The sequence below is a fragment of the Leptodactylus fuscus genome, chromosome 4 (assembly GCF_031893055.1).
Source record: "Leptodactylus fuscus isolate aLepFus1 chromosome 4, aLepFus1.hap2, whole genome shotgun sequence".
NCBI lineage: Eukaryota > Metazoa > Chordata > Amphibia > Anura > Leptodactylidae > Leptodactylus > Leptodactylus fuscus.
In genome coordinates this window covers 133,227,290-133,245,118 of record NC_134268.1, presented here as the reverse complement: position 1 = coordinate 133,245,118, position 17,829 = coordinate 133,227,290, and the positions used below count along the sequence as shown (strand labels likewise).

General features: G+C 44.2%; 1 protein-coding gene across 1 annotated transcript in view; it reads left to right on the top strand.

Moving 5' to 3' along the window:
* Positions 1 to 17,829, top strand: part of COL15A1 (collagen type XV alpha 1 chain) — a 257,018-nt gene that overhangs the window by 85,073 nt on the left and 154,116 nt on the right. The window contains exon 6 of the mRNA XM_075271081.1: positions 12,955 to 13,084. Coding sequence (XP_075127182.1) covers positions 12,955 to 13,084 — 130 coding nt within the window. The remainder of the gene's footprint in view (positions 1 to 12,954; positions 13,085 to 17,829) is intronic.

Genomic DNA, 17,829 nt, shown 5'->3' with positions numbered 1-17,829 from the left:
ACACACACACGCGCCTCCTTAAATGGAGGGAAGGCGGGACCAATCTGCCAGCCTACATGCCGATAGGCTGACACCAGTGTCAGTCAGCAGACCGACCGACAGACCTGGATTCTTAACAAGTCCCTCATGCATAGGAACAAGTGTGGCTTACAATATTATCCAAGTGGATTACTCAAAAATTACTATAGATGCTATATATCCATATATGAATCCTGTCATGGATTCCAATAAATACTCAAATACACAATGGTATAAATGATATGAATAACAGCATCACAATATCATGCAAATAGAATAGTCAAGGGTTAAGTGACCTTTCATGATGTGTAGTTGATGCTGTATAACTATATATGGATCCTACCACAATCTCTATTATAGTTTAAACAATCAATGCTCCAGTGGTACAGCAAATGTGGATAGAGGCATCACAAAAGAGTATTACATGAATGCTATATCAAACATGATTGCATCATACAGATAAAGATAAACATACCCGTGTCATACGTTCAAAATGGTGTAATGTTCTGCTGTCTTCTGAAGCCACCCCAAAGTTGAATGATGGAACCATGCCACTAACAGGTTTGATTATGTAGGTCCCCGTGCACATTGTATACCATGCTTTTGTGTGTTTTCTCATCAATGACAGGTAGACCTCAAACAATCTATTCTCAACTTTGAATTGGACCACTCTTTATACCACAGCTTTATATACTCAAAACTTGGCACTCTAATGATATATAATGCACTTGTGAACTTATTAATAGTTTTGCAGTTCAAATATTTAAAGCAACGTTTTAGCTGCATAAGCAACCTTCATCAGACTGTTTGTAGTTATGAGTAGGAAGTCCAAGAAAGATGGCCAAGGGAACAGCTTGTGGCAGAATTGTATGGGCCATCTAATACGCTGAAAGCCTTCTCCTCTATCCACTATGCCCAATAATCTCAACTTCCTATGATGTTACTCACCCTGCACGTAGAGAAGGCCTTTGACAGAGTAGATCGCAAATTCCTCGAGGTGACCCTAACTCAATTGGGACTGGGTCCCACCATGCTCTTTCATATTCAAACCTTATACGCCTCACTCCAGGTCCAAATCCAAGTCAACAGTGTACACTCTTCTCCCCTCTAACCATTCACCTGCCCCCTTTGCCCTCTACTTCCTGGTAATAGACCGTTTGCTAGTAGCCATTAGATGGAACCTGGACATCCAGGCCTTGAGAGCAAGTGACCTACATCTTAAACTATCAGCGTTTGTGGGTGACGTCTTTCTTTTTCTCACACAACTGAAAGAGGACCAAGGGCTGGGCCCACAGGTTCAGCAGGTACACGATGCCACACAGACGCACACAGTGTTTTAATCCCCAGGACAAAGTTTACTGAATAAGTCACAGAATAGCGATCTGGGAAAACATGTAACACGGTATAAACAGAGAAGAAATACAAACTAATATGCAACAGAATATTGCAGCAAACTAACACTATACTCCTAGTTCCCACAGTTACTTAACAGGTACCAGATACAAGTCCTTTAAGAACACGGTTCTCCTGGATCGGTCCCTCGTTGGGGTGCACCCTAAGTATTGCGCAATACTATTTGTAATCCACAGTGAAATGGGGTCTTCACATAAAAGTACAGTTATATCCTATGCTCCAGCTCTCCACTTAACAGACAGGCCAATTTCCCAGATGATAAGGTGTCAGCATAAGAGTCCCTTATATATCACCACGTGGAACACGTGGACGCGGCCAAGCCGTACTTACAAGTCCTTGAGGCCTTCCTCTCATGTGGTCTCCTTTACCTTCTGAGCTTCAGAGCTTTCCAGACTCAGTCCCAAAAGTAGCACCACAGACTCTGTGTCTCCAGACTCAGTCCACAGCCAGCATGGCAGTTCTTCCATCCAGCAGAGCACAGGCTGCCTTCCAGCATGTCAGGTCTCCACTGTCCCCTCAGCACATCACCTCCAGCCAGGACCCTTCTCTCCACAGAACTCTACTTCCTGTTTCCTGGTAATGGATGATGCAAAAGACTATCTCCAGTGCAAGGTATCAAAACTGCAATCCCAGCACACTGCCAGACTTGTAGGAGTCCAAAATGTCCCAGTAATTATCTGTAATCAGAGTTTGCAACCTCGAACAATATTTACATTCTGAAGAATTAATTGCATTAATTCCCTATGGGCATTTATTAATTTGCTGCCACCTACTGACCAAAGTTAGTTACTGACAGTTTACTACATCACACCCTTACATGCCACCCCACTAAAATGTTGGCGTCCCGACAACTCTACCAAATAAAATCATCAGCTGCATAGCGCTGAGGGGGGATACCTGCCGTGGAGCGCTCCGACCTGCGAATGCCTGGGTTTGGTGTCACTGGTGTAGGAACTGTATTCAACTCCTCTCGGGGTAGTACTGCAGTTTCTGGGATATCATTTGCCACAGGACATTCAGGAGTAGGCACTTCATTCGTCTGTACAGGCGGCATAGTGACCAGCCACCACTCGGTGTCTCTTGAACGCACTGGGTCTGGACGTCTTTGCTCAACTTCTCCAGTATTTTCAAGCAAGGACCGTCCCTCAGAAAGACATGGTCGCAGCATGTTACGGTGTAACCTCCGAGTTGGCCCATCAGAGTTTTCTGCTTGGACATCATAGACTGGACCTTCTGAAAACACTTGTCGTTTCACAATGTAGGGCTGTGATTCCCAGCGGTGATCCAATTTGTTAGTGGGCCGCTTTTCACGAACCAGTACTCTTTCACCTGGTAACAATGGTACTGTTTGCACCGGTTGATGATCTCTAGGGACTTGCTTTTGCAATCTCTCATTGACCACCCGTTGGATGGTTCTCAGTTTGTCTCGGTGTTCCTGCACCCAAGATTCAGCGGTTCTAGTTATCTCTTCAGAAGGTGGGTTGAGATTCATTTCCGTGATTTCCTGTCCAGGACGACCAAACAGCAGCATGTACGGGGTATAGCCAGTAGTGTTATGAACACGATTATTGTATGCCCAGAGCAGCTCGGGCAAATATTCAGGCCAGCGCCTTTTACGATCTGTTTCCAGAGTACGGAGCATCTGTAGAAGTGTTTTGTTGAACCTCTCACAGGCTCCATTGCCCTGCGGGTGGTACGGAGTTGTTCTTGACTTCTCCATCCCATACAGTCGACATAGCTCTTCCATCAGTTTCCCTTGAAAGCAAGCTCCTTGGTCAGAATGAATTCGTTTCGGGCATCCATACACCTGGATGAAGTGTCTGCACACTGCACGGGCGGCTGACTCTGCCGTCTGGTCACGGGTTGGTACTGCCACAGAGAACTTTGTGAAGTGATCCGTCATCACAAGGCAATACTGATGCCCACTCACTGATTGTCCGATTAAGATGTAGTCAATCATCAGAATTTCTAGTGGTGCGGATGTATGAATCACTTGAATGGGGGCCCGCTGCTCTGGAGGTTTCGCCAGCTCACAAACTCGGCATTTTTGGCACACTTCCCTGACAATTTGCTCCAGCCGGGGACAGTATACGAATCTCTGCACCCACCTGTACGTTTTCTCTGCTCCAAAGTGGGCACCCTTCTCATGTCCCTCAAGGGCTACTCTTCGGGCCAAGACACCTGGGATCACTATTTGCCACCTCTCTTCAAGATCTGTCGGCAGGAACACTCTCCGATACATGACCTCATTTTGAATTATTAGCCGGTCCCATTGTTGTAACAGTTTCCATCCGTCTGAAGACAAATGACTTCGCATGTCAAGATTAGGCCAGGTTTCCATTTTAACCCAGTATTTTATTTTCCGTAAGTCCGAATCATCATCCTGCACCTGTGCCCATTCTTCTTCAGTCTTCCCTAATAGCACCGTGCCACCAGTAGCCACCCCACTTGAGCTTGCCAAGGGTGACCGTCGGGGCACTCGACTGAGATCAGGTATTTCAGTTCCTTCATTTTCTTCATCGACCTCTCTGACTGGCACCTCCCAGGTGACTCTAGATAGTGCATCAGCATTGGTATTGTCTTTGCCAGCACGATATTTGATGGTATAGTTATACTTCGCTAGTCTAGCCATCCACCTCTGTTCTAGAGCACCAAGCTTTGCATTCTGCAGGTGGGCCAATGGATTATTGTCTGTTCGTACTAGTACATGGGCCCCGGTCAGGTACCCTGAGAATTTCTCGGTCATCGCCCAAACCAACGCCAACAACTCGAGCCTGAAGGAGCTGTAGTTATCCGGATTCCTCTCAGAGTCCCGTAGGGATCGACTAGCATATGCGATGACTCGTTCTTGGCCTTCCTGTTCTTGAGCTAACACTGCTCCTAATCCGTGCAGGCTTCCATCGGTATACAGGATGAATGGCCTGTCAAATTGAGCAAATGCCAGGATGGGAGCGCTAGTCAGGGCCTTCTTTAGTTCATCAAATGCTTGTTGCTGAGGCGGCCCCCATGAGATAGGGCGTGTCTTCGGACCCTGGGAAGTCCCTCTCAAGAGTTCATGTAGTGGACCAGCGATTTTCGCAAACCCTTTTATAAATCTTCGGTAGTAACCGGCCAGTCCCAAAAACGCTCTCACTTCCCGAAGTGTCTTGGGCTGAGGCCACTTGCTCACGGCCTCCACCTTACTATCTGCAGGACGAACTCCTTCAGCAGATACCTCATGTCCCAGATACTGTATGCTGGTTTGAAAGAGATGGCACTTTCTTGGTTTGATTTTAAGGCCATGAGCGCGGAGCCTACTGAGCACTTGCCGCAATCTCCTCAAATGTTCTTCAAATGTGGGTGCATGGACTATCACGTCATCCAGGTATATCAGTATCGACTCGAAGTTCAATTCACCCAGGCAGTGTTCCATCAGACGTTGGAAGGTACCCGGAGCATTCGTCAGCCCAAATGGCATTCTGTTGAATTCGTACAGCCCCATCGGTAGAATAAAGGCAGTTTTCTGCCTATCCTTTTCTGCAACAGGTACCTGCCAGTAGCCGCTTGCCAGATCTAGGGTTGAGAAATACTTGGCACGCTGCAAAGCCGTCAATGACTCTTCTATCCTTGGCAGGGGAAAGGCATCCTTTACTGTGGCTGCATTCAATTTTCGATAGTCCACACAGAACCTCAAGGACCCATCTTTTTTCCGCACCAAAACCACCGGCGCAGCCCATGGGCTTTGGCTTTCCTTCACTATCCCACTGTCTATCATCTGAGACAGCATGGTCTTCACCTCTTGGTAGAGAGTAGGTGGGATCTGCCGGTATCTTTCTCGTATTGGGGGAGTATCCCCAGTGGATATTTCGTGCTCAATGGCCGTTGTGCACCCAAAGTCTTCCTCACTCCGAGAGAAAGCAGATTGAAACTCCCACAGTACGGCTTCAATTCTTTCCATTTGATCAGAGGTGAATTGGCTTGCATCAATTTCCATTTGCTCCAAAATTCGCTGGCCATTCCACTCAGGTGTGGGCTCCTCTTCAAAATTCTGGTCCACTGCCAAAGTCCAAGCATCACCTTTCACTACCCGTAGGGCTAACTGTCTACCTGTGAGTGTCTCTGCTTGGAGCACATGCAATTCAGCCACTTTCTCTCCTGCATGAAATGTAACTTCATAATCATGTACGTTGATACACCGGACTAGCACTTGTCCATCTGCAACTGATACAATTGTTCTGGCGATCACTGGACTTCGGCTAGCTTCTGACAAGCCCAGGGGTTCAATTAGCACATCTATGCCATTCAGCTTCCGGTTTCCTCCAATCGGCATACGTATTATCTTCTCCTGACGTGGGGGTACGGTGCAAGTAGTCCCATATGGAGCATATACTGTTCCAATGGGTTTACCCACAGGGGTGCTTTTACAGATACCGCATGCTCTGATCAAGCGCTGGAATGCTCTCCGGGTGGGCTTATGGGAAGTTGCTTTCTTCCAATAACCAGGGCCCTCTTTTGAAAACATGACTTGATCTAGTTCTCACAGGATATTCATTCCCAATACGACTGGGGCTTCATCTCGAGCTGGCTTCTCCACCAGCACCACTCCCTTCTTGCCAACGTCTTGTCCGCATAGCTCTATTCTCATCCAAGCTACTCCGAACACAGGTATAGCAGTCTGGTTCACAGCCGTCAACTTAATCAAAGTGTCCTTCTCAGGTTTCATCAGATGGCCGAAGTTTCTCTCAAAGAATTTCAAAGGCATCGTGGTTACTTCTGATCCTGTGTCTATAAGACATCTCACCCATTGTCCTTCAATCAGCACTTCCAAGTAAGGGCTTTCGGCCACAAGGTCCCGAGGGTCTTCAGGGGCGTCCTGGCACTTTACTTCCCCCGCGGCATGCCCCGCTGCCACAGGGAGTTCCCGTTTAACGGAAGACATTCTGGGTTTGCGTGGTTCCTCGGGCATTGCCGGGCGATATGTCCTCTTTCTTGGCATATCCAACACTGGGGGCCCCTTGCCCTCGAATAACTTGCAGAACCCCAAGTCTGTCCAGGTGTAGGTGGATACGGACTGGGGTGATGCATGGTGAAGTTTCTTGTTCCCTCCTCCAGAGGAGCTTGACATGGTGCAGTAGCCATCAGAGCAGCACCCCTTTCCCAGTGTTCAGGCGGAACTGGGGCCTGTAACCGTTCCAACTGTCTCTGAATTTCTCCCACCGATGTGCTAAGTACCTTCACCAACTCTCGCAAATCTTCTTCATTGGAAGGAGTTCTCTGACTTGCTGCAGACTGCATTCTCACGTTGTACACTCCATACTCTTCTTCTTTATCTCGAGCCACCGCTTCTGCTTGTATCCTCTGGAACTGTAAAGTAGCATCCACCCGGATACGGTCCTTGAGCACCTGGCGCAGAGGAGGGCTTCGCAAACCGAGGATGAACTGATCCCGGAGGATTTCATCTCCATTTCCAAGGTCATTAGCACCCCTGGCCTCTCTCTTTCGTACATGTGACCAAATCTCCTGGAGGGCATTGGCAAATTGGGGGATGGTCTCATCTTCACGCTGGAAGCGAGTGAAGAAGCGGGATCTAAGGCTACCGGTACTGGATGTTTCTCCATAAATGGACTCGAGGATCGAGATTATAGATTCCAGTGTCTTCCTTTCTTCCTCAGGGCACAGCATTACAGTGCGTCGGGCATCTCCTTCCAAGGCATTCAGCGCCACATCTGATTGCAGATCAGGAGCCAAATTATATAACCGGAGGGTGCTTTTAAGATGTGCAACCCAGTCTTCTAGTGGCCTATTCTGACCATCATATCGTACTAATTGACTCAAGATCGCCCCTGCAGGCAGACACATAATCGGAGCTGCTGCCATGGCAGGAGGGTTGACTGGGGCCTCAGGTGGAGCTTCCCCGGACTCTGAAGCGTTCTGCATGGCGATCAATGTACCCTGCTCGCAGCGCCAAATGAAAGAGGACCAAGGGCTGGGCCCACAGGTTCAGCAGGTACACGATGCCACACAGACGCACACAGTGTTTTAATCCCCAGGACAAAGTTTACTGAATAAGTCACAGAATAGCGATCTGGGAAAACATGTAACACGGTATAAACAGAGAAGAAATACAAACTAATATGCAACAGAATATTGCACCAAACTAACACTATACTCCTAGTTCCCACAGTTACTTAACAGGTACCAGATACAAGTCCTTTAAGAACACGGTTCTCCTGGATCGGTCCCTCGTTGGGGTGCACCCTAAGTATTGCGCAATACTATTTGTAATCCACAGTGAAATGGGGTCTTCACATAAAAGTACAGTTATATCCTATGCTCCAGCTCTCCACTTAACAGACAGGCCAATTTCCCAGATGATAAGGTGTCAGCGTAAGAGTCCCTTATATATCACCACGTGGAACACGTGGACGCGGCCAAGCCGTACTTACAAGTCCTTGAGGCCTTCCTCTCATGTGGTCTCCTTTACCTTCTGAGCTTCAGAGCTTTCCAGACTCAGTCCCAAAAGTAGCACCACAGACTCTGTGTCTCCAGACTCAGTCCACAGCCAGCATGGCAGTTCTTCCATCCAGCAGAGCACAGGCTGCCTTCCAGCATGTCAGGTCTCCACTGTCCCCTCAGCACATCACCTCCAGCCAGGACCCTTCTCTCCACAGAACTCTACTTCCTGTTTCCTGGTAATGGATGATGCAAAAGACTATCTCCAGTGCAAGGTATCAAAACTGCAATCCCAGCACACTGCCAGACTTGTAGGAGTCCAAAATGTCCCAGTAATTATCTGTAATCAGAGTTTGCAACCTCGAACAATATTTACATTCTGAAGAATTAATTGCATTAATTCCCTATGGGCATTTATTAATTTGCTGCCACCTACTGACCAAAGTTAGTTACTGACAGTTTACTACATCACACCCTTACACAACAACTAAACTATGCTCCCTTTCTCCTCTGCAAAATCATACATACAGCTACTTCATTATTATAAAATCAATCTCTCTAAAATACTGCTCTTAACATTTCTCTACCCTCCTCCCAAGTACACTCCCTTTGCTTGGCCTTTCCATTGACATGGTCACCCACCGTTATTAAATATCTAGGGGTTCACCTCCCTTACTCTCTTTCTGACACATACTCACTGAACTTTCTTCCAATACTTCACACCCTACAATCTGACCTAACTTGCTGGAGTATGAAAGGGTTTTCATGTAATAACCTCCTAAAACGAACATCTTCCCCAGACTCCTTACTACCTGGTTGTGGTTGCTGCTCAAATCTTAGACTACCACTATTCCACCCACTCTAGACTCTGGGTTGCACTGTAGAATCTAAGCCCTCGTCCCCTCACAGCTCTTCCGTGGCCTCTGGTCAGATAGAGCAACTTTGGATTTGCCCTACATCACATGCCAAGTCCTTGGTGCATGCAGGACATACTGGATTATCTCTCGCTTATTTTTGAATCACAGCCCACTGACTCCTGTCTCGGACAATCCAGACTTCCATGCTGCTTTCCACTTTTTAATTCCTCTCCCATTTCCCTGGCAAGCCAACACTCAGATTCCACCATGTCTTAGCCCCATCCTCACTTCTCCCCTACTCAGAGCTGGTAACCCTAGAAGCCAGGGCTATTAACTATCACTGAAAATATACACAATTCCACCCCCTGTATCTTTCCATAGAGCCCTCACTCCATTTGAGTGCATCTGCACCTCCTCCTCAATGCCAACCCAGCCCATTTTCTTCATATATAATCTGTTCCTCGATTTCACAAGCGACCAGCTCTCAGCATACATGGCAGGTTAGGAGCGGGAACTGGGGATTTCTTTTCCACCAGATATGTTACACTTTGCTTACCAACTCTTCCATAAATTCTCCATCTCATACAAAGCTCAGGAAACCAATTATATAATCCTGTCTTGTTGGTACAGAGTCCCCTCTGTACTACAGGAGATCTTTTCTTTTTTCTCTGACCAATGTTGGAGATGCAATGCAAACTGGGCCATAATGCTACTTCTACCTCCACACTCTGCCACTGGGTCACTGTATGGCCTCATAAGACTGCTGCAACCTCCACACTCTGCCACTGTGTCCAAATAAATGAGGTGTGCAGCGGTTCTAAGAGCAAAGCCTGTCATGTGCGTGTCATACTTACTCACTGTATTGTTTGACTATCACAGCAGACTCCCCTTGTGTGTTACTGCAAGGCACAGTGTTCTACACTACTATACGGGCTCTCTGCAGCCAGGAAACAGCTGTTTTTTAACGCTATTCACCACAAATCAATTCGGAAAGAATCAAATCTTTTTGTGAAATCTGGAGAAACAGCCAAATCGAATTTTCCAAAACGTCGCTCATCTTTAGCTATAAGATTTTTTAAACAATGGCCATCACATTGCTGTTTTTTAATATTTCTAGAGCAACTTTTTACTGCTATGTTTACTTCCAAACTGAGACACATCTGCTAAGTATACATGAAATCAAATTAAGTTCATATGCATGTCTTTTGATTTGGCAGTGATTTGTTTTAGATTGATGGTTATTCAGTACATTCAGTTCTAGTAAAAGGTGTGGTATGTTTAACTCATTTATTACAGAAGAAAAGTGCCCATATAAAGGTTTTCTTACTAATCCTTTTGTGGACACACATACAGTGTTGGCCATAAGTATTGGTACCCCTGCAATTCTGTCAGATAATACTCATTTTCTTCCACAAAATGATTGCAATTCTTTAGTATTATCATCTTCATTTAATTTGTCTTCAATGGAAAACCACAAATAGAATTGTCAAAATGCCAAATTGGATATAATTCCACAGCAAACATAAAAAAGGGGGTGGACAAAAGTATTAGCACTCTGAAAAATCATGTGATGTTTCTCTAATTTGTGTAATTAACAGCACCTGTTACTTACCTGAGACTCCTAACAGGTGGTGGCAATAACTAAATCACACTTGCAGCCAGTTGAAATGGATTAAAGTTGACTCAACCTCTGTCCTGTGTCCTTGTGTGTACCACATTGAGCATGGAGAAAAGAAAGAAGACCAAAGAACTGCCTGAGGACTTGAGAAGCAAAATTGTGAGGAAGCATAAGCAATCTCAAGGCTACAAGTCCATCTCCAAAGACCTGAATGTTCCTGTGTCTACTGTGCGCAATGTCATCAAGAAGTTTAAAGCCCATGGCACTGTGACTAACCTCCCTAGATGTGGACGGAAAAGAAAAATTGACGAGAGATTTCAACGCAAGATTGTACGATGGTAGATAAAGAACCTCAGCTAACATCCAAACAAGTTCAAGCTGCCCTGCAGTCCGAGGGTACAACAGTGTCAACCCGTACTATCCGTCGGCATTTGAATGAAAAGAGATTGTAAGGTAGGATACCCAGGAAGACCCCACTTCTTACCCAGAGACATAAAAAAGCCAGGCTGGAGTTTGCCAAAACTTACCTGAGAAAGCCAAAAACTTTTTGAAAGAATGTTCTCTGGTCAGATGAGACAAAAGTAGAGCTTTTTGGGAAAAGGCATCAACATAGAGTTTACAGGAAAAAAAAAAAGAGGACTTCAAAGAAAAGAACACGGTCCCTACAGTCAAACATGGTGGAGGTTCTCTAATGTTTTGGGGTTGCTTTGCTGCCTCTGGCACTGGACTGCTTGACCGTGTGCATGGCATTATGAAGTCTGAAGACTACCAACAAATTTTGCAGCATAATTTAGGGCCCAGTGTGAGAAAGCTGGGTCTCCCTTAGAGGTCATGGGTTTTCCAGCAGGACAATGACTCAAAACACACTTCAAAAAGCACTAGAAAATGGTTTGAGAGAAAGCACTGGAGACTTCTAAAGTGGCCAGCAATGAGTCCAGACCTGAATCCCATAGAACACCTGTGGAGAGATCTCAAAATGGCAGTTTGGAGAAGGCCCCCTTCACATCTCAGGGACCTGGAGCAGTTTGCCAAAGAAGAATGGTCTAAAATTCCAGCAGAGCATTGTAAGAAACTCATTGATGGTTACCGGAAGCGGTTGTTCACAGTTATTTTGTCTATAGGTTGTGCTACCAAGTATTAGGCTGAGGGTACCAATACTTTCGTCCGGCCCATTTTTGGAGTTTTGTGTAAAATGATCAATGATTTGACATTTTTTTAAGTCTCTTTTGTGTTTTTTCATTGCAAGCAAAATAAATGAAGATATTAATACCAAAGAGTTTGTGCTTGCAATCATTTTCTGGAAGAAAATGAGTATTATCTGACAGAATTGCAGGGGTGCCAATACTTTTGGCCAACACTGTATTAATACACTTGGCAAATACTAATTTTAATTTTCTTTAATTAAACAACTGACAAGTGATCCTACAATATGTAACCCCAGTTCAGAAAACCTCCAGAAATATTAGCATATACTGTATATATATATGTGACTGATCTTTGAATTTACTTTCATAACTTGCCCTTTGACTCTCATATACTGGTTCTTTACATCCTTAGTGCACATTGTGTATATACAAGTCATAGAACCAAGACAAAAAAACTTTTTGGTCAAATTTGCTGGTTTATATTTAAGAGCAATTACGGTACTATATTTTTCCATGTCATTATATATATATTCCCCATACACATATAACTCAGCTAGTATTATCTAACATAACTCAGCATAATTTTATTTAGTTACTGCTTTCTAAGTGAAAATTCATGGGATCCTTCTCATAAATTGGGTCACTGCCAAAACAAAAGACATGCACATGAACTTAATTTGATTTCAAGTACAGTTAGCAGATGTGTCCCATCTGAATTTATCAAAGCTTGGAAAGAAACACTGCAGTCTAGAACTATGAAAAACAACCATATGATGGCTGTTTTAGTAATGGCTATCATGCAGCCATTTTAACCTCTTCCCACTGCATCCAGTTTTTGACTTCCTGACAGTGGTCAATTTTTTCAAATCTGACATATGCCACTTCATGTGGTAATAACTTTAGAACACTTTAACTTACCAAAGTGATTTTGAGACTGTTTTTTTGTGACATATTGTATTTCATTTTAGGGGGCATTCACACTAACGTCGCTGTCCGCCCTTTGAGAATTTGTCAAAAAGCCAGGAAAACTGCTTGGGGTGGCTTGTCAGGGTCAGTTTAAAAACCATTCATTTCAATAGGTTTTTAAAGCAAATCGCCGATGTCCATATGCAGCCTCTCCGCCCGTTAGAGGTGCCATTGAGTTGGAATGAAAACTGCATGGGTGAATAAAGGATTTGCTTAATGTTTTTACTTATTCATTGGAGTGTTGATTGCTTTTTGTGAATGTACCAGGACCATAAATCGTAGCCCCTGGAAGCTTTTACATGGCTCTTCATTAGTGTAGCTATCTTTGTGCTATACAATAATTTGCACACATATTTTGTTAAGTATTGTAAAGTATTTAATAAATATATTACTTGAATCATAAGTCATACTATATTATATGGAATATTTGTGAACTAGTTCTGTTTGTGTCCTCATACTATAATATTTGTGCAGAATATAACTATAACTAATGGTTCTGTTTCAGCTTAAAGCAACAAGCGGACCAGTAAAGGCACCCCCTACAGTTTCAAACAACGTTGAAGAGATGGAATATTCAGGCTCTTCTCATCCTTTAGAAGAAATAAGTCATGCAAAAGCTGCAGAAAAAAAGCAAGGTACAAACATTGCCTCTTTTTCTCATTTTTAAAATATTATATATAATTAAAAAATATAGTGCTCACTTGGTTACAAATGTCATGACATAGTTACATAGGGTGAAAAAAAATCATAAGCATGTAGTGCTTTTCTGATGTTGTTATAGTTTCCAAAGTTATTAACTCATGTGGGATGGTATTCCATAAGTTAAAAGCACTGGAATAAGTTTCCAAGTTATCAAAAACCCACAAGATCGGGGTGTGCGGCCTGAACATTGAGGCGAGCGGTCGCGCTTGCAGCGAGCTCCGCCGAACCCGGCATCTAATACATCATCCGCCCAACTTCGACCACTGAAGTAGAAACCTTGCTCCGAGGGATATTTCCCGACCCCACCAGCTACTTTTAGGTGTTTCTGGAGCTATACCGCTGCAAATATCTGGCTGCTAGGACCTTGGCCTACCTATTCCCATGATGCCGCCCACCATCTTGTGGTTGGACAGGGAGAGCTAGACGTTGGCACCCTGCGCCCTTCTGCCGTTACACCTCAGCCGGATAAACCTGCTGTCGGCATACTTGGACGCACTCCAGGGGTCATAGCGACTCCCGAGACTCTAGCTGCGATTGACCTGTCCCGGTGCCCGCTGAGCCATCCGGATACCATGCTTGCGGCCTACTTCCGGTATGGATTATGCAGTGAGTAGAGGACTCGCCGTGGGAAGCGCTTACTGCCCTAGACTACCACAGGACTATATACACGCCTGTCACAACCCTTCTCCTGGAGGACTCTGCTGTAAACGGGCCTGTCACACTGCGACCGGACCTGCATCCGGTGTGGACGTAAGTGTCCCTCCCTCCTGCAACACCCGCACAGAGCCCCTTATAGTGAGAGCCTGATATGAGCCTGAGGCGTATATTTTGTAAGGCCACACATTCTTCTGCTCATCCTTCTTCCCTACTCCCTCCGTACTGACTCTGAAATTGCACTGGCCCATCTCTACCTCTGTGTGGGGAAGTAGCTGCAGCGTCACCGGGTGAGCCTCTGAGGACATATACATAGCTCCTTCTGGTCTGCTGCATATCGCCACCTCTCAAAAGCATTCATCCAGTCCCTGAGAGGCTATTGACTCACCTAAGAGAGAGCAGCCTTGGTGCGACACAACTTATCAACCCGCTTCCACAGACTACAGGGACCCCTGATCTCTTCCCGTTCTTGCATCCCCTCACTCATATTAAGCAACAGAAAACTATCCATTTATTGCTATAATTAGTTTTATCAGGGGCCACCCAAGCGGCAACTTATGATGTTTGCTTAACCCCTTAGCGACCTTTGACGTACTATTACGTCATGGACGCGAGGTACTTCGCGCACCATGAAGTAATTGTACGTCATGGTGATTCCGCCCACTCACTAGCTGAGCGGGCGGAATCGGAACTGGGTGATGGCTGTTACTGACAGCTATCACCCTTTTCCATAACCTCCGGTCGGTACTTTTACCGATCGGAGGTTTTAACCCTTTGATTGCGATGGTCAAACATGACCACCGCAAACAAAGGGTGCCGCGATCTCTCCCCCCCCGCCGGCACCCCCCGCGGTGAGATCGGTGGGTGCCGGTATCTGTAATATGTAGTCTGGGGTCTGGTTAGTGACCCCAGACAGCCCTGAGCACTCACTTACCTGGTGATGCTCCCGGCGTCTTCTGGAAGTGAGTCTGTGCCGTCCGCACAGCTCACTTCCTGTTTCTCGAGTGAGACACGTGCAGGCTGTCACTGCAGCCTGTGTCTCATTCTATAGTAGAGAATCAGTGATGCAATCATCACTGATCCATGTGTCCCATAGGGACACAAGAACAAGTAAAAAAAAGTGTAAAAAAAAAATAAAGTATTTGAAAACAATTAATAAAGTTATAAAGTCCCAAAAATCCCTTTTTTCTATAAAAAATGAATTATGAAAAAAAAACACAAAAAATTTATAAAAACAATACATATTTGGTATTGTCGCGTCCGTAACAACCTGTACAACAAAACTGAAACAATATTTAATGTACACAGTGAACGGCGGTAAAAAATAACGGAAAAAACCCGCCGGAAGTAGTGATTTTTCGCCATCTCACCTTACAAAATGTGCTATAAAAAGTGATCAAAAAATCATATGCACCCCCAAAATAGTACCAATAAAATGCACAGGTTGTCCCGCAAAAAATAAGCCCTCAACCAACACTGTCAAGCGAAAAATAAAAATGTTACGCCTCTCAGAAGATGGCGATGCAAAAATCACTGATTTATGTCCCCAAATGTGTTTTTGTTCTGCAGACTTAGTATCGCATAAAAAAATAACATAAATGAGGTATCGCCGTAACCGTACCGACCCGCAGAATAAAGGTCACATGTTACTTATACTGTATGCTGCATGGCGAAAAATGTAAAAGGTAAAACTCAATACCAGAATTGATTTTTTCTCTTTTAAATCCAGCAAAAAAAGAGTTAATAAAATGTAATCAGTAAGTTTTAGGCACCCCAAGATGGTGTCATTACAAAATACATCGCATCCCGCAAACAACAAGCCCTTATATGGCCACGTCAGCAGAAAAATAAAGAAAATATAGCCTCTACCAATGTGAAGACAAAATCACTCCAAATCGCCAAATCATTAGAACACAACTGGGTGCAGCAGGCAGGGAATGTATAAGCTGTGCAAGCGAATATCAGGGGACACCCCAGATTTACAGCTTATGAGGGAAAATATACCAGAAGTGACCCCCAAAGTGACCCCAGTGTGACTCCCCCAATCATAGGAGCTACTGGGGGTACAGTAGGGAATTTAGTGTCTGCAATGTCCTCCGCACCGCTTATACATTCCCTCTTCGCCATCCGCTGTGCAGTCACGTCCGGGATACTAATACTCACTACACCCCCTGATAAATTATTTTAGGGGTGCAGTTTTCAAACTGCGCTCACTCCTTTGGGGAATCCACTTTTCTGGTACCTTACAGGCTCTACAAACATGACATGGCGTCTAGATACCAAACATCTGAATCTGTGCTCCAAAAGCCGCATCGCGCTCCTTCCCTTCTGCCCCCTGCTGTGCGCCCAAACTGCAGTGTATGCCACATGTATGACACTGGTGTAACCGGGGTAATGTCCAAGAGAGAAAAAAAGTTTGGAGCTCACCGTGTGTGTTCTAATATTCCAACCGGGGTGCACGATCAGCCTTCCGGGCAAAAAGGCAAATTAAATGGAATATAAACAAGGATGAAGATCAGCATCACTCGGAGGAAGACGTAGAAAAATACTTTATTCCATTTCCAGCGTAAAAAACATATAACAATGAAGAAAAAGTGATGACAAAAAACACATTAAAAAACGCCGACGCGTTTCGGAACACACAGTTCCTTAGTCATGGCTTTTTTAAACTGAGCACAACCATGCTAGTATATATATGCTAGAGACTAACAGCAAGATTCATTTCACATCGGTTAGCAATAAAGACAAATTAGGTACCAGTGTGTGTTGGTCTGATATTTATGCACCACCCACTATGCAAATCTCACATAATTATTTTTACAAAAAATACACGTACAAACATCCTATATCCATCTTATTCGTGTTGTATTCTTCCTCTTTATTGCACTTTTCCTTTTGAATCATCCTACATGTTCACAGACTCTAAAGTATAGGACATTGCTTCTTCGGACATTTCCCGGTCACGTGTTGTAAACGGACCAATTAGATCACAATTGTGAATCCATTCATAAAAAGAAAGGAGTAAGACAGAGAGGAACTGAATCACGTGATGTAAACGAGCCAATCAGCATTATATCTACAACACAAAGAAGAGAGTCACCATATATTACTACAAACATATTGGATAAAGAATAACACAAGTTTATTATCATGAACAAACTCCGATCACGTGTCACAAAAGGACCAATCAAACCCCTCTGTGTGTAGGGAACTACTGCAATGTCTGGCTGCCTCCAAGGACGTGAATCCATCCAGATTATTGATATACCCATAAGAGACGATGGCCACAGGTAAGTATAACTTTCAGATGGTAAATATCTACATTAATATATAAATGTTAAGTCAGATTTCATATTCATACCTTGGGGGGCCCTGGAATTAAACTGTAAAATCCAAAACGCCTCCCTTAAAAGTAAATTTTTTCTCCAGTCACCACCCCTACGAGGTTTCTTAACCATTTCTACACCACAAAATTTCATAGAGTCTAAGACTCCTCCATGTGCCGTGGAAAAATGTTTCGAAGCCCCTGATGAGTTTTCTAGGCACTTATTACTGTCGGAAATATGTTCCGAAATCCGTGTTTTGACTGATCTGATAGTGCAACCAATGTAATCCACCTGGCACATGGTACATTTTATACAATAAACTAAATGATGCGTATCGCAATTCATATGATTATTGATGTTAACTATGCAGTCTGATGCATAGCTTTTTATCTGTTTGGTTTTATAAACATATTTACACACCATGCAACGTTTCTTTCCACACATAAAAAAACCCTTTTGATCTAACCAATTATTTTTATCGCAAGTTGGATTAGATTGAAAAAAACTAGGGGACAACAAATCATTAAGAGATCTTCCTTTTTTGGCTACAAAGGAAACACCTTTTTCTAAGATCTTATCAGTAATGTCATTAGTGCATAATATAGGCATGTTTTTTTGAATGATTGTAACAATATCTTTATATTGGGTACTATAAGGTGTAGAAAAGACCACATCAGGAGTAACTTTTTGTTCACATC